Below are 20044 nucleotides of genomic sequence, written 5' to 3'. Positions count from 1 at the left end.
ATGACTATGCACCAAGCTTGGGTGTATAGTTTGTTTTTGTTATTCCTGAAATGCACCCTTGCCCACCTCAGTATCTGCAGTTTTTCCAGTAGTAGCACAGAACCAGTAGCTGGAAGCAAAACTTTCTGCAGTCCAGGTGTGGGGAGAGTGCTGGATATGAAACAGACCACTTCCTACCTGCACAAATCATGGAACTGGATACCTGTCAAAGATCTTCTGGCTTAAGAGCCACACACCCCTGCGTGAAACCCCGGACTCTCCAGCACAGGAAGTTCAAGTGTAAATCAACTATGCAGCAGAAATCAGAGAAGTTGTTTGGGTTGGGTTTTTTCAACATATAAATTTAGCAGTATGCATCTCCCCAACTAAATCAGAACAAAATCAGCCAAGCCAGTCTATGTTTTAATGGAAAAGACCAATGCTTTAACTACAAAATATATTTAAATACATAAATAAGTTACTGTAATAAAAAATAAGTGTTTGAACTTCTGTCTTGCATAAATACCACATGTGGACTTAAACTCTGATGCTCTCTTCATGGAGTTTTGGTCTGTGTAATATTTCTCACCTGACAGCTTAACTACAGCACTACCACTGTAATTACTTCACCCTACAGTGGAGTAGGGGTCTGAATTGACTGCTTGTCACCCATTATCTGCTCAGTGCATGGAATCACTGCCTCTGCACACCTGATGCTCCTCTCCCTAAGAAGAAGCTGTTCCCACACGCATTATCCTGAACAGTGTGTTGAAGTTGTTGCTTCTTATTGCATCTCGACAAGCACTGATCACTTGTGTTTTAGGTTTGCCAACTGCAAGGAGGAAAAAAAAAGAAAAGAAAGGGAATAAAAGTCAGTTACAGAGTAAGAAACTGGTAGAAATACTTATTTGATCCAGGCTGAAAATTTTGGGGTTTCTTTCAAATGCTTTTTAAATACATGATGAATCACCACCTTTTTCCTAGTACATAAATAAAATCCTTTCTTTAAAGAAGAATCCCCTGAAGCTCTGTTTTATGAGAATTTGTTGGAAGGGGAATGCTATAAACATAGAAAAAAGTACCTCCCTCCCCAAAGACCTACAGGACTAATAATGCAGATAAAACAGTCCTGCTTAAGTTAGTAGTTGCTTTTTTTAAAAGCAGAATTATAAACTAAAAACTGAAGTAATTCTAAAAACATTTTTAAAGTAGTATGTTCAACAAAACTATCAATTTCTGCCTCATTCAGAAATCTGAAAATTATTTCAAATTGTTCTTTATAAAATTGTGATCCCAGATTATACAGGACACTCACAGTTGACTGTCACACATAATTGGCTCTGACTAAAGAATGAAAGATACTTCCACTAACTGAGTTTCAGGTCAAAAAGCCTGAAGTCACTTAACTAACCCAGGTGACACAGGACACATCTTCTGTGCCTCTCTGAGGATCTGAGACTCCCCACTGCTTTCAAAAACACAGACTTACCACGTAACTGCCCAGCCCTTTGGATTGCCTGATTCACAGCTTTCAGGTTATTCAGCAGCTCTGTGTGATTGTTGCAACGAATTTTGTATTGATTTATTAAATCTCTGTTCAGGTCATACAGCTCGCTGTACCGCGTCTTCATGTTTTTCCTGGGGAACAATCATTCCAGTTATTTGCATCTCTGAGGACAAGAAAGTCATTCCTGGTTTGTCAATATAAAGGTGTAGCAATACATGGTTGTGTTGGCTACCATGGTCACCTGCATGTCTGCCAGCTACAAGACAACAGACTTGTCTAGACATGCTGGTTATACTCATTATTTTACAAAAAAAAACCTGAACAGCCTATTTTTGCAGTTACTTTATCCAGCAAGACAAAGTGGAGGCACCACTTTCCCCAGTGAAAGTACTACTGCCCTGCAGTAGCTTGGGCCTCTTTACTGCTGCTCTTCAGAGTAAAGCTTGAAATTAGCAGAAAACAGCAAATCAGAGTGAAAACCTGACACCTAAAGTTTCTTTCCTGGTGTTCTCAAAATTTCACACACCACAGATAGCTTTTCCTGCTTTCTTCCCTTAATATATCCTTTCTAACATATCTCACCATCTTGAAGTAGATTCACCTCAGCTGCTATACACTAAGCCCCTACCCTTGCCCTCTTGCGTTCCCCTAATTTCCTACCTAAAGAACATGACAAGGTTCAAGGAGAGCTCGTGGTGAGACCATCGAAGGTACAATTCTACATAAAAAATTGTAACTAGGCAACTCTTGTATCACACCAACGTTTTCCTGTGCCCTTTTCTTCCTGAAAAGCAAATACTGGCCATTCTAAACCCCAAACACACAAACCAGGAAACAACTGCTCACATGTCTCCCAGGAGCCGGGCATCTTCTGCCTGAACCAGCATGCTGCGGATGAGGTTGGAGTGTTCAGCCATGTCAGCAGTGAGCCTCTGATTCACTGCGTGATGCTCATCCACCTGTCCAAGGCAAACAAGGCATGAGCAAGGCTCCTTGGCACCCTGGACACACAGGGTTCAAGCTAAACCTCTGCCCAGTGCAATAGGAAATAACATCCCAACCTAACCAACCAGTATCCCTGACACTGTTCTCTTTCCTCTCACTCCCCACTGCCCCCAGAAATGGTGAGCAGACTGAGATACACATCTCACATGCTGACCCAAAACCAGAGCTCAGTCTCCCAGACAACATATTTACTTTATCCTAAACAACCAACTGATGGGACTAAGGGCCTGTTCTACAGAACAAAAACAGACAGAAAGTCGAGTGTCCCACAGAATATACAGCAAGCCATTGTGGGCTGATTTCCACAAAAAAGATAAAATAGTTTAGAGATCCTCTCATAAAAAAGCCCAGTGACTGCTTATCTGCTTATCTGGACTCAGAAATGCAGTAAGCCTCCTCACCTTCACCAACACTTTCCGTAGCTCCTCAAAATATGCAGGAAAATCTGCTTCCACCTGCAAATCTTCAATGGCCAGGAAAGAGGCCATTGACTGGATAATGTCACCAGCTAGATCAATATCATCTGTGTTGATGGAAATCTGTCAGAAAGGAAAGAAAGCACTTTAGCACTCTTCCATGCCAGAACATCTGAAACTGCCCAGCAGTATTGCCTCTCCAACAGTTACCCAGGCTCGAAGCAGGTCATTTCATCAAGAGGGCATTGGCATTTCAGTAAACAAGAACACACTGATTTCAAAGGGGCTTTTATTCAGGTTTGGGATAGAGAGGCATCTGTGCACACAGGACCAGCTACAGGCAGAAGTTACAGGCAGCCTTTGTGCCCCACACTATGACTTCCTGAAACCATTCCATGAGGAAATAATTTCTCTCCTTCCTATAGATCTGCAGGTTAAGCAGTTTACTTCACTAACAGGCCCTGGAATTTTACCCACTGACAGTAAACAGACACAGAAGTTTCCAAAAGCATGAGTACTTTCTCTGCCTGTTTAGTCATCCTTCACTTTTACTGCCTCTATGGGTATACTGGTTTTACTGGAGTATCACTGAAGGGCTGTTCCCCTTGTCCAGGGAGGTACTCACCTCTCCACCAGGCTTGATTTTGATGCAGAGCTGACCTGCATTACGAAGGGAAGTGAAGCAAACCCGAAAGGGAGCACTCTGAAACTCTGCATCCTCTGGCAGCAAGAAGCTCTGATTCAGCCACATAATGATCTTGCAAAAATAAAGTTAAGAGCATCAGCCATCCCTTGTGTGTAAAGCCTGCAGAACCACACAATGCCCCTGCACATAATGTGCACCAGAACACTCTGTTCCGGAAATTTCATTTACTAAATTTCATCCCATAACCCCATGTCATGAACTTCTTAGAATGAGGACAATTGAATCCTTGCACTAAAGCTGAATATTCCGAAAATAATCAAACCCAACAATCAGAGACTGCTATGAAATTGAGCCACTACCTGAGCACCATGCCACCTTTTTCTTGCTCTCTGCTCATTTACAAAATTCAACCCTCACTACAGGTCTCCTGCTATCAGCAGGAGCAAGACAGCAAACAAGATAATATCTGAAACACCATCTGATCTCAGGCCTTTAGTTCCTGCAGGAATTCCTGATGCTTGGAGTGTCTCAACTGAGTCATCTTTTAAAGACAGAAAAAAGCAGGGTTGACTTGAAACACACAGACTCCAAAGGCCAGTAGTGCAGTTCACTGCATGATTTCTCCTTTCTATTGGGAATCTCAAGCTGATTCCAAACCCTCCACCTATGCAAGACTTGAAACCAGGAAGAAGAGAAGAAACTCACCCTTTGTGGCCTCTCATTCATGGTACAGTTGACAAAGCTCAGGGGCTCTGTGGCCGAGTCTGGGCTGCTCAGGGCATACATGGAAAAGCGGGGAAGCTGTCTTGTCAACTCAAATACATGGAACTGTGTGCTGGAAGCAACCCAACAGAAAAACAGAGAATTAATAACATAGCAGGGATTCACCTATTGCAATGGTTCCTGGTTCTTTTTTAGCTGGGGACTGACAGCCACAGATTTCAGTTACATAATCAGCTGCTTACTGCTTCCCCAGAAGAAACACTGAAACTTGGAAATTCCAGACTTATCACGAGGTTATATGATTCCTCTCCTTTGGTGTAATTTTCAATAATCCTTCCACTGAAGTATACTCTCTAGGCTAATACTTTTACAATTTTACTACATGATTGGGTATTTTCTTTACAAGGTCAGTGAAATCTTATTAAAAGCAATAACAAAGGCAAATAGAGAAAACAGAAAGAGAATTCAGTCCCATACAGTCTTTCTGCAGTGGGTGGCTATCTCTCAAAATACGCCTCCCTATTCAGGGAAAGAATGCTGCCTCCTCAGGCACCGACACTCTGACAGATGTGAGCATGAAGAAAGCTGTTTTCAAGGGTCTATGAAGCGACATTTTATTTTCTATGGAGAGATTTCTATGGCAGACTGGAAAAATGTTGTCTTGAAATCAAGCAAGTGTTTCTATTTGCCCTGAAGCCAAATGGGTTCAGGGTTACTTTACAGCTTGAGAGACAAAGCTGTGTCTCCAGGCTTGCTCAAGTACTCCATCCAGGGCAGCCACAATCCAGGGCCCAGCCCCTAAGGGATGACAGGATAGAGTCTCTGCATCTGCTGATTCCCTCCACACACCCATAATAAGACATCTCCTGGAAAAATGTGCATTCCTTCCCTAAAAGCAGAACCAGAACATAACAGATCACAGTGATTCCAGGGCATTTAGACTTTATCTGGAAAAGAACTCAGTGCCACAGGTGCACCCATGTTTTTAAGAAAACATCCCAGCTCTCCTTTCATAAAGACAGAGAAATAGCGCACCCAGGAATTAACGGTGCACTTCCCATGGGACAAGCATGAAACCATATTATTGCTGTTTCCTGCTCCCACAGTTCTGGAGACCAGCAGAGATCACACCACAAAACTCACCTGTTTCGGTAACCCACAAAGGCTTTGATGTGCAAATCCACAGGGACATCTTTGGGTGGAGTAAGGGGAACACGAACACAGCCTGAGAGGTTCTGGAGACTGGGGTGGACCACATGGCTCTCTCCTTCAAATATGCCCTCAGCAAAGATCAGCACAGCACGGATGATTGTGTCTTAGCAACAGGAAGAAAAAGCAGTTCCCAAATTAAAAGCTGTCCTCTGGCAACAAACCATCACTGTTTTCAGAATTAAGCATGTTTGACTCCTTACATCACTCCTCTGAATTGTTAAAATACCCCAGGTGACCAGGACTATCTGGACTTGACTGCCTCCTCAGCATGCCTGGTGCAAGGTGAATTTGCTCTCTTGGGGTAATTCCAGTTTTGCATGCAAAGCCAGCTGAGATCCAACTGCATTCATGCAACACCCTCACTAATGCAGCTGTGGGTTGGTGTTTACAGTCAACACAAGAAGTGCTGCAGGGATCACTAAGGCTGGTTTCATCCAAGTTAAATGTTAATTGCCTCAGAAAATAACACATAATAAGAAACAAATTCCATCAAACTCCTCTCCCCTAAGACCCATCCAAGGAACAAAGCTTGATTCAAAACTCTGTGAAAGGAAAGAAACCACAAAAGGGACATTACAGACAATAAAGGGGAGACATTCAAATCACCAGCTAAATATAACTAAAAATTTGCATGATTTTACATGAAGTGAATATCAATGGTTGCAGGTTACCACTCACCATTTGTGGTGGAAATACACAGCTCCACATGGGCAGACTGGCTGTCAGAGCCCAGATTAACTGAGAGGGTTGTCTGGAGTTGGGTGTTTGCTGGAATCAGACCTCTCTGCCCATCACCTTCCTTCAAGTGAGTGGTCAGCTCAGCCTGTTACAAAACACATACCACCCATCAGTATCAGAATTTCAAGATTTTCATTCAAAAAACCTAGAAAACATATACAAAAGTCAGTTCTATTTTCTTTCAGAAGAAGGTTGTATTACAGCAATTCCCAGACACTTCCAACTAGCTCTGAGTGGTGGCTGGATTAGGCATGGAGCTGTGGACACTTGGGCTACAATATGTTTGAGTGCTTCACTATGGATGGACCTCAGTTCTGTATGCAAACCTTTACTCAAAAAACACTTCACATACGTCAATTTTAACACAATCTTACAGAATTCCAAGCTTCTGCCATAGTGGTCATTTGCTGTTCATCTTTACTCAAGAAACACTTCAGATACGTCAATTTAAAACACAATCTTACAGAATTCCAAGCTTCTGCCATAGTGGTCATTTGCTGTTCAAAGGTGAGTTTGCTCTTTCTTCAGACTGTTTTTTGAAACATTCACCATCAAGCCACAAGTGTGATTCCTACATCCTGGCAGCGCTCCCTGATCCTCTCACACAATCCCCTCTGACTCCCAAGATGGCTTATGGACTGAAAACTACAATTTTCAGTCATAAGCTAAAGCACAAGGCTGAAGGGAATCCAGTTCTAAGCACAACGGCTCTGACAAGAGGAAGAAGCAAAGAAAGCATTATTAAAATACAAAAAGCAAGTTCTGAACTTGCACAGGGAGCAAGCCAAATGCAGAGGCAGGAGCCCCCAGCAGACAATCTCACTGCATCCTGACAATCTACAGCTCTGACTTGTCTGGACTGCCCCACGCTTCCCAGATTACTCTGGATTTACACCAACACGAAGGTGTGTTTTGGCCCTACACATTATTTAAGCAGTACCTTTGCATTTTCCTCATAATTTTTCAATTCCAGCAGCAGATTTTGTTTCTTTTGACTAAGTTCTCGGATAAGATCCTGCTCAGCATTTGTGTCCATTAGGTTCCCTTTCATTTCCTCACCTCCTGGCAGATAGCCTCGGACTGTACAAAAACAAAACATAGCCCATTTCAGCAAAGACTTAATAGCCTGCCCAGAACTTCAGTTTCTGTTACATGACTCCCTTGTACCACCTCTACAGTTCTAGTCTTCAGCTAGTACTATTTAGCTGAAAACTTGAGCATTGATTTAGACCCACACTCTCTCACTTTCTTGGTGACTGAGGCAAGAGAACTGCATATTTAAATTAAAAAAAAAAAAAAGGTGAATTTCCAACCTGTCTTTAAGCTGTACTCACCTGACCAGACAAGTGCAGCACCCAGTCCTTTTGCAAGAGGATTCCCACTGCAATCACTCTTTAAGGTGCTTAGGCAAGTTTACAATTATGCAAAATTAATAAAATGTGTACCTGGATTTCTAGAGCTGTTCAGAGGAGTTGCTGCTGTCTGGAAGTGGCTGTAAGTCACTCTTAATCAGCCAGTAAACAAGATTTACCGACATTAGCTTTTCCCCAAATCAAGGGATACTTCACTTCAAGGGGTAAGATTTGTTTCCCAGTAGCCCAGTGGAGCACAGAGTTAAGGAAATACCTCTAACTGTCAGTGGAGACAGAGGACCTGAACAGGTGATGAGACAACTTTCATTTTCCTCTAAGGCTGTGTATCCTGACTGCAGCTCTGGCAATGAAAGCCAGGGACAAAAATCTTTTACCTGGGAAGAATATTCTGCCTGACTGCAAATGGCTGCTGCCTAGAGGAACTTGAAATCATTCAGCTTGCACACTGCCCCCCAATGAAAGGACACACTTTATTATTTCTGAGTGAATCATTCATTTAAAATGAGAGCAAGACAAAAACCACTGCAACACAGGAGAACACCTCATGTGAAAGGATGCTGGTCCCAAACAGAACTCTAATAACACTGTCTATATAACCCCAGCCACACTAATTACTAAGGCCTGAAGGGATCCCTGTCGTGCAAGGCTTGTCTACAATGGACCCACCAGAAAAGGATGATCATGTTCAGTGATACCAACCTACACAACTCTGTAGGACAAGGTTCTCCAGAACTGCTTACAATGCTCCCCTTCTACAAGCTTGGGAAAAAGGTTTATAGGCTGAAGCCCAAGTGCAGCAAATCCCCACAGCCTGTGATTAAGACAGTCAGCAAAACACACTGCTATTTAACAAGGACAGGCTTTTGTTTCAAATGGGTTGTGCCAGACCTGCTTGTCTCAGGCCACTGACGCCAAGGAGTCGGATAATCACACCAGTGTCTTTCCTGGAGCCATCCCTGTAAATTCATACTGAGCTTATTTAAATCATCTGTGATCATATTTATTTCCACTCACAATAACGAGGTCTAACTTCTTGAATGCATGGTGGGATAAATCCACCACTTCTCCAGTCTCAGGATAGCATTTTCCAGGAAACAAAGCGCTGTTAACATCTAAAATTTCTAATATAAAAACTCTTCATCTGCAGAAGAAAACCAAAACACACACACCCTTAGTTCTTTAAACACCTTTACCTACTGTAAAGCAGCCAAAGAATTAAAACATAGAAAAAAGATTTCCTATACATACATCTATTATAATGTAGCCTGAAGAACCAGAGTCTGTACTGAATATCATTATCTTTGCATTAGGATGGGGTTTCTTCCATTAGACAAACGAATTTTGATGGTTTCTTGGATCATAATGAAACACATGCTGATTCTCACAGAAAAGGCAATATTCAAAATCCTGTTTGCAGACAGCATAACCCAAAATTCCCTTAACTGCACATAAAGCAAAGGGAATTTGGCACACAAAACGTTGGAACCAAAACAATGTTTAGCTTATCTGAGATGATGTGATGTGTCTGATATTGCTGTGTATTACATTAATATCATCAACAATGCTTTTACCTTCACCATCAATTGAGCAGCAGATTAACTGGGTGCTCCCATCCATTCTGTAATCCCCCTCCACTAGTCCTGCAATCGAGGAAGCAAAGTTGTCCTTAAAGATGACCTCCCCAGTCCGGTCACTGCGTGCATCAACCTGGAAAAACAAAAAGTTCCAAGCCTCAGCATGAAGAGAAAAGCCAAGTCCAAAACACGTGTCATGCCATACTCTGAGCTGTTAACTGAAAGCCAGCTTTGCTCACAGAACTGCAGGGGAAGTTGCAGCTCTGCTCATCCAAATACCACACATGAAAAAAGTACTAGCAAGAAATGACCTCTAGGCAGACTCTAGAATGAGCTAGAAGGAACTTCTCTGCAGAAATGCTTCCCTAAGTTACAAAACTAAAAAAGGAAGGAAATAGAAGGAACTGCAAGTCTGCACTGGAAAGCTTATGCACATATGATGCAGCAGTGATGGGACTAAACCAGAAATAACTTTAATGCAGTATTTACAACATCTCCTCTCAAGTGCAGCCCTTGTGTGGTGAATTATTTTTATACACAAATACCACAACCTTCAATTATCTTTCATTCGATAACAAGGGTGAGGTGGGCTCAGTTCCATGCACTGTGTAATTTCCAAAGCACAGGTCACAGCATTACTCTTTCTAGGAGTTATGGACTGTTTCAGACCAACAAGTTGGGTAGAGACTACCAGTGGACAAGAACAGGAGCAAAGCAAGTAGAGGTTTTCTGTTGCTGTGGAGCTCGGTAAAGAAAGATGCAGGGCACACATTTATGGAGCAAAGAGGAAAGATCCCGGTTTAATCATGCATCTTTTTAGATTGAGTTTTTAAAGAACATCCCCTGTCTAGCCCCAACTGGGCAGTAACAAGCTGTTACTCTGTATTGATTGGTCACTCAATCCACTGGTGTGTACGTGCAGAATAAGTTGTTTGTGACATATAGTTTTCATTTTCCTGCCTAACAGTGTAAAAACGTTTATACAGGTGGCTAGAGTTTTTCACAGTCCTAGAGTTCCTTCTCAGGGAAAGCAGGTTGTTTTCCACAGTCCTAGAGTTCTTTCTCAAGGAAAACAAGTTGTTTTTCACTGCTGTAGGACTCTGTTCTCATGAAGAGCTGTCAGCTTTCTCACGGGGGCTGGAGTCAGGATTCAGTTTGTAAGGCCCCTGGCCTGCTGTTTCACCACCACAGTTCTCTCTTTAACAATGTTACACATCTAATCCAATGTAAGTTACAACACATCTGGGCTCCGGACTGCCAGCTTGATATGAAGTTATTAAAGTGCCGCAGGCTAATGACAGTAATAAGAGGTGTGAAGAAAAAAGCACAGCTTTACAGAAAAACCTGGCAAGCTGCATCCAGGAGAGATGTGGCAGTTAAAACAGTCATCTCTGGCAAAGGGGAATACCAAGGAACAGGCTTAAAAGACTAAAACTGAGCTGTATAGAATGCCTCTACATAAAATGAAGTAATGCTTGATTAATCCTGCCACAGTCAAGACTGACGCTCCTCTCCTGATACATAACTGCTTTGTCTTCCCTGTAGTTTGGGAACACTCAGAACACACTGCAGAGGATTATTCACGTGTCCTCAAGACACACCTGAATAGAGACACTCAAGAACTCTAGGATGTGGCATATGATCTCTGCTGCTATGGAAAGAACCTGCCACACCTTAGCAATTGACTCTGAGCTAAGCAGGGGAAGCAGCTTTCCTCTGATCTTGCATTTGGCACAAGACTCACAAGCCAAACTAGGTTTATTGCAATAGATCTGCAGTGCTCAGGTTTCTAAGTCTTTTTCATTTTTGGTTGTTATCCATCAGATAATTTAACAGCCTTGTTCAAACACAGCCCCCATATCCACAGCTCCTCATTTTCCCCCTGTATAAACTCACCTTCCCGTTAGACCAGCCAGTGATCAACTCACACACTCCATCAGAGTTCAGGTCAAACGCATGTATGCTCATTGCTTGGTTTTTTGACTGAGGGCAGAAAAGAAAGAACAAATTAAGCTTGAGTATGCTCTCTAAACTTCACATGCTTGCCACTTGCAAAACACTGGACTATCACACTAGAGAGAGTACAGAAAGGACTACAACTATGCCTCTTAACAGAAAGTTTGAGCATCACATATGTGACATCTTAGCCCTTGCACTACTAATCTAGTGCATTGCTTTTAAAGGACCTGATAGCCCCTTTAAATACATTTCCATCCAAGCAGATGATTAGAACTCACATAAATGAAGCATAAAAAACCAAATCATCTAGGAAAAAAGTATCAGGGCCTCAACATGGTCATAAAATTAGACTACTGAGGAAAACCATGAGCCTCTTCCTGCCACTTCTTGAGGAATCTTCTTATTGCTACTAAATATACTGTTCTGTGTTATATTAAGAATATTAAAATGAGCATCAGGAAAGGATCTTGTCAAACTGATTTGCTGGAGTAGGAAATTGCTATTGATGAGAAAAATCGACCTTGAAATAGACAATGCAAGATTTCAGCTTCTGAAAAAGTTTATTGATTCAACCAGGGGATATTTTCTAACATGACCTCAAATGTCTCTTGTTAAGTTGAAGAATCCCTAGTTGTATGGTTGTATCCCTGTTGTTTAAACCACCACCAACAGCCCAAAAGTACTGCAGGAACTGACCTGGTATTTTATATGAACCTATAAAACCAGGTAGATTTTGTAAGAACAAAATTACATTAAGTTCTCTGCTCAGCAAAGTTCACTGAAGGGTAACATCAGAATGACCTGAAATTAGATACCAAGTCTCCAGGCAGCCTTCAAGCTTCCAGTGATGGTACCCCAACAATGGACTAACCTTAATCCTCCAGTAGCGCGCTGCCTTGTTGTAAACCCCGACGGTGCCATTGGCAAGAGCGTAGCCAAAGCGACTGCCATACATGGGGCTGAGGGCAGTGATTGTCTGGAGGGGAAAGGAGGGAGACACAGGACACAGGAGTGAGAACTTGTGCAGCTTCAACTAACAGGGAACAGGCTATACATCTGCCATATGAGTCCTACATTTCTTAAGTGGTAAGACTGTTGCAGGAAGTATTGAATACTGAGGCAATTACGTTTAGGAACCAGTCTGAAATCACTGAAGGCCTTGTAGGATTTCCTCACACAAGCTATATTGCCAGTGTTAGGACACACTTCAGCAGGGATTGCAGAACTGCCCTCAAACTGTGTACTTTGACCAACTATTTCCTACCACAGGCAGCAAAACAACTGCTCATAGGATTCCTGTGGTCATCAGTGCTAACACACTCACACTGAGAAACTACACACAATGTTCCTTAAGCTTAAGGAGCTGATGATCCAAAGGTTCAACTTGCCTGGGTTAGAAAAGCCCCGGAGATATTACTGGTAGAAAATCTTTGCCCCGTACTAGTAAGATTTTTATCTGTTAAAAACTGCCACAGCTGGACTTCTTTGGAACACAGATGGAACACCAGGCTAAGGGTCCCACCTGAATAAACTCTGGAGAAAGACCTGAGAGTCATAACTTGGCCTGATTCTCACTCCTTTTAAAACCCATTCCTCACTGAGCTAAGGTTCTCAGGGCTTGGAAATGCAGGTTTTTCCACACACTGACTAGACATTTTAATGTCAGGAGGAACAATTGCAATCATCTGTCTGGTCTTCTGTACAATGTAGCATAGGAGACTTCCTTCTGACAGCAACAGTCAGAAACTCAAAGGTAACAATAAACCCAAATTTATTGTCTGTTTATAAGAATCACAATAGTTTACACCTTCAGCTTCACCAGAGTAAGTGATTAAACACAGAAAATGAAAACTACCCAAGACTTCCAAACCAAACCCAATGCACAAAGACACTGTTCCCTGAATTTACCTTCCTAAAAAGAAAGGTTTAAGTTCAGCTGTGTCCTTTTATGTTAGAACAGTAGAATCATAACAGGCCTCCTATGACTGCAGGTGTAAACTTAAAACAATTCTACTGAGGATCTGGAAATAAATCACACTTGAGAGTGACAGACCTTTGGCAACCCTTTAACTAGAAATATCTAATGACCAGACTAGCCACTGCACAGAGAGCAAGACACGTTACAGGCCCAGTTCTAATTGTAGTGACAGCAACAACCTCCTTTTCCAGAACAGTGCCTGGCTTTGTCTTTTATAGCTCTTCCTAAGTGGTTTATTAGCTAAGCCTTTTAGTCCCATCTTGGGCAGCAGGGAGGCCTCAGATGTTAAAAGACAAAGGCCTGTGACCTTACTCTATCTTGGGTCCCAAAGAGCTGTGAGAAGACTGAGAACACCTCTAAATGCAGTGATAAGGATATTTTACTCCCTTCCTAGAAACCAAAATCAGTGGGTATCTTAAGCTAAACAGCAACTCCTACAGCTACTCCTATTCCTCTGTAAACATATCTGCCCCCATACCTCACTTTAGTCACCACAGCTCTTTTTATATAGCCAGTGTGTAACTCCAATTGCAACATAATCTTCCAGTTTTGCCTGGGAATTCCCCTTCTACCCTGCCATGCACTGTCTGGATATACACACAGGGACAAGTTACATCATCATGATTGCACCAAGAACATTTGAGAAAAACTGCAGAAGAGATCCTTTTACTCAGGGGACACTAAGAGCTTCAATCACAGCCCAGCAACCTTAATCACCCTTGCACGGGCTCCTGACTGCCAGCCAAGAACAGTCACTTTTCTCAGTGGGGTGAAAGATTTATAAATAAACAAAGCAAAAGCCCCCTGCATAATGAAAGACATTATTAAACTCAAACTTTCACAGTTCTAGCAGAATTGATACTGTGACAAATAGTTAAGTAACTACTTAACTACACAATAAATCTGAACCAGAGAAGCTTTAGAGCACATAACATTTTCCGCTCTGTCAGCAACTATAATAAACGTTAGCCAGAAATAATTTACCTCTGTCTCAGACATTTCTGCCACAATCTCATCCTCTTTAAATACACGGATGTCAAAATCTTCAGAGCCAACAAGAAGCTGAAAAAAAAAAAATAGTGCTCCTTAAAAATAATTATTCAAGCTAAAGAAGCAAGCACCAGGATCCAGAGGACAAATGAACATTTCAAGTCCAGCAATGAAGAAGTTTTAACAGATCTATGACATGTTGCAAGTATTGCACTGAAGATCCTTCATTTAAAAAGAACAACCAAACAGACACACACAAAAAAAAAAAAAAAACCCCAAGACAAACAAACAAATCAACCCAAATGAATCCAAGTATCAACCATCTCTGCTTCTCCAACCTAAGTGGTGGCTGCCACTACTGCCAAGTAGAAGTAAAATCAGCTTTATCTTGATGTAAATGATTATACCAATAGGCATAGAATTGGGTCTTCTGCATCCTCACTCCTTAATATTTCCCACATTTTAGTTCTTTTCCTGTTTCCTAGTTCACCAGGTAAAATGCATTAAATGGAAAGGAGCCCAGTGGAAAACTTTGTACTGAAGATCATGACAATTGTCAGGTTCTCTTTTGTAAACTGAGAAACAAATTGAGGAACAGATCTGCTCAGTGCCTTGTCCATAAAGTCATCCATCAAATCAATGAAAAACAGAATTACAAATCAAAGTCTAAAACCTGGTAGTACTTTTCCCCACTGGAACCCATGAGACTTTCATCTTTACTTGGCAAAAAAGATACAAATCCATAAAAAAGTTTGATTTTTAAAAATATTAAAGGCTTTTTCTCTTCCCAAGTAAAGATGCTTCAGATTACATCAACCTAAATCACACCAAGCTAAGTCTACTGCACCTATTGAAATTATTTGCAACAATTAACATATTTAAGAAGCACAGATTTCTTGACAAAGTTGCAACCACCAGCAAAAGGCAACCAGATAAATGCACACAATCCTGAAACAATTACTGGTGATGCTGTGTTTTCCAGAGGTGCCTAGATTTTTTTTTTTGTTAGTTTGATTCACCCCATCCACCTCAGGGATTTTCATTCCACTGGACAGAAATTTGAAAGCGAAATTTGAAAGACTGCTCCACAAGTCTTCTGCCAGATGGCAGAAAGTAACCTTCATCAATCCAAAAATCCTGAGGAAGGCAGTGACAAGTTAGTTCTGCTAGCTACTAAAAGTATATTCATGCAGTTTTTAAAATCAGTAAATTTTAAACGTAAACTTGTTTTCACTGGGGTGGAAAGAACAGAAATTAAGCTAACACAGTCATTTACCAGGTAAGACACAAAGTGATAATTTAGGAAGCTTCTTCTTGCATTTTCTCAGAACTTCAGTTTTAAACCTGAGGCAGTTTCAAAAAAGCCACAAATAAAAGTAAATAAATAAGTAAAAACCCTTTAAAATCACCTAGATAATTAAGATCAAAAAGAACCCTGAAAACAGCTCAGTAAATGCACATTGGGGTAACTGGCCCAACAAGTTAGTCAGATATTGTATCCAGCTCTACTCAGCTCAAAGTAGCACCAGATTACACCAACTGCCAAGAATGAACTTCTATCAAGCAGAAAAATATAGCAAAACCCACTTAAAAGCACAAGTGCAAACCATTTGCAATTAGTGCCATAGATCAGTTTCCTGGTTTCTGAATCCCTAGACACTGTCTCCACTTTCTATAAACACCTCTCAGCACATTAAAAAATTACAAAGAGGAGGTGTGCAGAAATTGATTTGAAAACTTGAAACCATTTCACTTCCTAAAGATCCCAATCAAGCAGAGCCTGTATCAGTTTAGTGCTTATAAAAAACACATGAAAACTGTCAAGGCCCTTTACACATCACTATTACATAGTCCAATTGAATATTCCAAATGAGGATTTTTCAGGAACTAAACAAAGAAGCTCAAGTAATTATGTTTGAAGTCTTAAGACAAATGACAAAAGTAACTATTTTTAGCATAATGATTTAACTTCATATTGATTTGCATCGGATATATACTAGAAAGCCATTACTCTTCTTAAAGATTCATAGTCAGAAGCACAGTTGTTCATTTGGGATGAAGAAACATTTCCAAAAGAGAATACCATACAAATTCACAATTTCACCAATCTCTTTTAGCCTGCACGATCAGAATGGCAGTTGTTTCCTGTTGTCTCACATCATTATCAGCAAGATGTGTGTTACAAGTTATTGTCATTTTAAATCAGCAAAGCAAAGAGTACTTCATTTCCCCATGTCCCTCTAAGGAAACAGAAGGGCTGGATGTGAAGACAGATTTCTCTCGATTTTACCAAGTGAAGCTCTTCAAAAGAATAGCTTTCTAAAAGTTCACTTTTATGTGTAAGCTTGCAAGCTGTTTCTGTGAAATTTAAAACAGTTCATCAGCATATTCAAGAAATACCACTGAAATAGATGCCTTGCCAACTGATGATCACAGGCATTTCAGTGTATTGCTCCTGGCATAAAGAAAAATGAGAAACTTTAACTGGTGATGTAAGTCAGTTATATCTGATAATCTAAGTTTTTTATTATCATTTCACTACAAGACCACAAGACCAGCTCAATTCATGTGTAAATGTTTACAAACCTCAGTTTTTCCATCATCATCAAAGTCACACAGTGCTAATGAACGAACGTTGTCTCCAGTAACCTGCAAAGAGAAGGACAGCACTCAGTGATGGTCACAGCTGTCAAAAATGGATTATTTTTATTATCTCAACTGCAAAAGAACAATTGACACAATCAGTGTTCAAGTAACATCTGAATGCACTGAATACATGGCCAAAATATAGTTTAAGGCCTGAGATAAATTAAGAACAATCAACAACTAAATTAATAGTTATCATAGTAAAAGAAAATCAAGATGATTTAGTGCCATTGAAAGAATCTTCTAATAACATCAAAACTATTATGCATGGCCTTACTGTCCAAAAACGGTCATTTCCTTCATAATCAAAGCCCTGCAGGGCACAGTTTCCACCAATAATAGCAAGTGGAGGTGAAATATCTCCCAGCTTCCCAAGAACTATTGCATTGGCTCCATCTGAAACCTGCAGAGATGCATTAAAGGAAAAAGAAACAGCAAACAATAATACATCAGACCACACAACTGAAGAAGAGAGATTCCAACATTATCCCTGTCAGTTTAGCTGAGCTCTGAATGCCTATTGTTTGGGGTTTTTTTTAAGTTGGTCTTGCTAGGTGATGGGACATATGAATGCAATGTGTATCTGTATGTGTGAGTGTAAATTTTCATTTATTAATTTTGAAATACTGCAGGTATTCTAGAGACAAAACATTCTGAATATAGCAGTAGGAATAATGCAGAGCACAGACACATAATTAGTTGACAAAGTAATGTAAAAACTGTAATCTTTACAATTCAAAGAAACAGAAAATTATGGAGATACTTAAAAGAAGCAGACAAATCAACTTGCCTCTCTGTAAAACAAATCTGAGTTGTTATACACATCGTAAGCCAATAAATTAGTCTGTGTTCCAACCAGAAGACAATCATAACCCAGCTGAGGGTTCAGCACCCCCGAAGTCAAACAAGTGATCCCTTGATTAATGTTCAGAAGAGAAATGTCTGAATCTTGGTTACTTTGCACCATTCGGTTTGTGTTTACTCTCTGTCCTCGGGCATGAGGATTGTGAATAAAAACCTGCAGAAACAAAGATACAACTATTAATACAACACATCTATCTGTTTGTATACAAACAGTAAAGATTATTGTTTGGATAATAACTGTGATGGGGAAAAAGGCATTCACTCAACCTAAATGAGGACAAAAGGCTGGGGGTTTTACTGATAATAGTATTTCTCACAGTTATTCTTTAAACTATACTACAAAAAGGGAAATGGCAAGAAAAACATTGCTCTGGCTAATGGAGTTGCAATATCCTTGTTTTGTTTGTTTCTAAAAATTACAACTGACAAGTCTGCAGAGTAAGGCAAAAATAGGAAACCAAAGGGAGCAATAACAAACTAAACAAATTACCTTCAGCTGGTAACAGTATTTGCAAAACATTCCACACATTTAAGACAATTTACCTGGCACATATCTGTAACCTCCATCTGTAGGTGAACATGGTTAATTCAAAAAGGATGAATGATAAATATGGTTTTACTTTCACTGACCAATGCTCAGTCACTGTAATTGCCTGGAGCCAAGTCAGAGGATCACAGGCTCAACAGTTTGCTTTCTGGCTGTGCAGTCTTGTCCCTCAGACAAACCCTTGTTTTACATTGTTCCTAAAGGTGCCAAAATAAAATTAATAATGCTGGGAAACATCACAGATGAACCCTCTCTGTATTAACAACCTAAGTGCCTCTGTGGGTTTATGCTTCAACCTATGCTTTATTAGTCAGGTTGTACTTAATCCTGCTTTGTTTATGTTTTTAACTCAAACAGAGCACACAGGATGCTGTCTGTTCCCGTCAGGCTGTTTGTGCATCACCCACAGAAACCTCAGCCCCGTTATCAGCACAGAGCTTGGTCTGTAACAGTGCCAAGGCTCACTGCTCTGAGAACTGCACGACAAAACCCATGGCTTCAAAAAATCCCGCTGTCTGCTAGAAAACGTGTTTCCGTGGCAACTTGGCTTTGTAAACTGCTTCAGGCTGGCAGAAGCCACAGAAGTCACCCAGTCCGACCTCCCGCTCCAACAGGGTCCCCCAGAGCGTGTTACTCCAGATCGTGTCTAGACAGCTTTTGAATTTCCCCGGGGCTGGAGACTCCACAGCCTCTCTGGGCCCCTCTGCTACTGCTCCCTTTCGGCACCTGCTATTAACGCTGCAGCAGAGGAAGGCTCCCGGCATCGCGCCCCCGGGCCCGCACGCCGCTCGAGCGCCGGGCCGCGGGTCTGCGCCGGGCGAGGGGAACGGGCCCGCAGCTCCTGCCTCGGCTCAGCCCTGCCAGGGGAGCGGGCGGGGTTAGCGCGGCTCCCGCGGCGGCCGCCGGGACTGCTCGGCCGGGCCAGGCCGCGCCGCAGCCGCCGAGGCTGCTCCTGCCCCGTTACCTTGCCCGCTTGCGTGGCGGCCGCCAGGCAGGGGTGCGTCCCGTCGTACCGGCCCAGCGCCACCATGCGGGGCAGGATCTTGTGGTTGAGCTTCAGCGTGAACACGGGCACCAACATGATGGGCGAGGGGCCGCGGGGCGGGGCGGGGCACGCCGGGGGAAGCCGGGCTTGGCCGGGCCGCGGGGCCGCCGCCGGACGCGGATCCGCCGGCACCGGCACCGGGGGACATGGGACCGGGGGCAATGGGGGAGATGGGGTAGGACTGCGGGGCAGTTGCAAAGGTCAGGGGTCTGGAGGAGGTGGGAGGCACTCACAGAGATAGGGGAGGTGGGGGGTGCAACTAGAGATATTAGAGTGCATCTGGGAGAGCTGGGGGTGGGATTAGGGGGCCGGGAAGGCAAATGCAGAGGTCAAAAGAGCTGAGAGGCAGTTTGGGATGCAGGAGGCAGCTAGGGGAGGCGGGGGAGAACTGGCTGTGTGGATCTAGGGGAGGTTTTTGAAGAGGTCAGGAGAACTGGGAGAGCAACTGGAGGTACTGGGGGCAACCGGGGACAGGAGGATAGAGGCAATTGCCCTGCTGGGAAGCTGCAGTGGCCTCCAAGACCCACACTCAGTCCCGGCTTCTCTGCAGGGTCAGCACCCAGCTGTGGCCAAGGGCTGTCCCCTCTCTGTCCCCAGTACCCTCATCTCACCCTTTGCTGCCTGCCGGCTGCCACACACACCCTTACTCACACCTTGCCAGGAGCATCTCCAGCTGAGAGATCTCCAAGCCAGTAAAAGCCAACCCAGAGTTACAATGTCCCATGAAGCCAAAAGCACAGCCTCAAAACATCATTCCTGCTGCTTTGTGCGATTGTGCACTGGATCCTACAGAATCCAGCCACTGGGGCACTGGGCGGAGGTTGGAGATGAGGGAAACAGAG

General features: G+C 42.4%; 1 protein-coding gene across 1 annotated transcript; it reads right to left on the bottom strand.

The window, feature by feature from the left end:
* Nucleotides 1–397: 397 nt before the first annotated feature.
* On the bottom strand, nt 398–19333 carry BBS2 (Bardet-Biedl syndrome 2). Its single transcript, XM_041459079.1, has 17 exons — nt 19122–19333; nt 17537–17764; nt 17024–17149; nt 16687–16749; nt 14095–14172; nt 12004–12108; nt 11070–11156; nt 9171–9306; nt 7167–7306; nt 6167–6311; nt 5420–5591; nt 4259–4388; nt 3533–3664; nt 2893–3030; nt 2333–2445; nt 1469–1617; nt 398–811 (listed from the first exon to the last, which is right to left on the bottom strand). Exons 1-17 carry the CDS (start codon nt 19236–19238, stop codon nt 705–707), a joined length of 2166 nt encoding a protein of 721 aa, XP_041315013.1. The 5' UTR covers nt 19239–19333; the 3' UTR covers nt 398–704.
* Between the last annotated feature and the right edge of the window lie 711 nt (nt 19334–20044).

Source organism: Pyrgilauda ruficollis, unplaced genomic scaffold, assembly GCF_017590135.1.
Source record: "Pyrgilauda ruficollis isolate IOZ18807 unplaced genomic scaffold, ASM1759013v1 scaffold13, whole genome shotgun sequence".
Taxonomy (NCBI): domain Eukaryota; kingdom Metazoa; phylum Chordata; class Aves; order Passeriformes; family Passeridae; genus Pyrgilauda; species Pyrgilauda ruficollis.
Note: the sequence above shows the minus strand (reverse complement) of the source record. Positions and strands in the feature narration are given on the sequence as shown.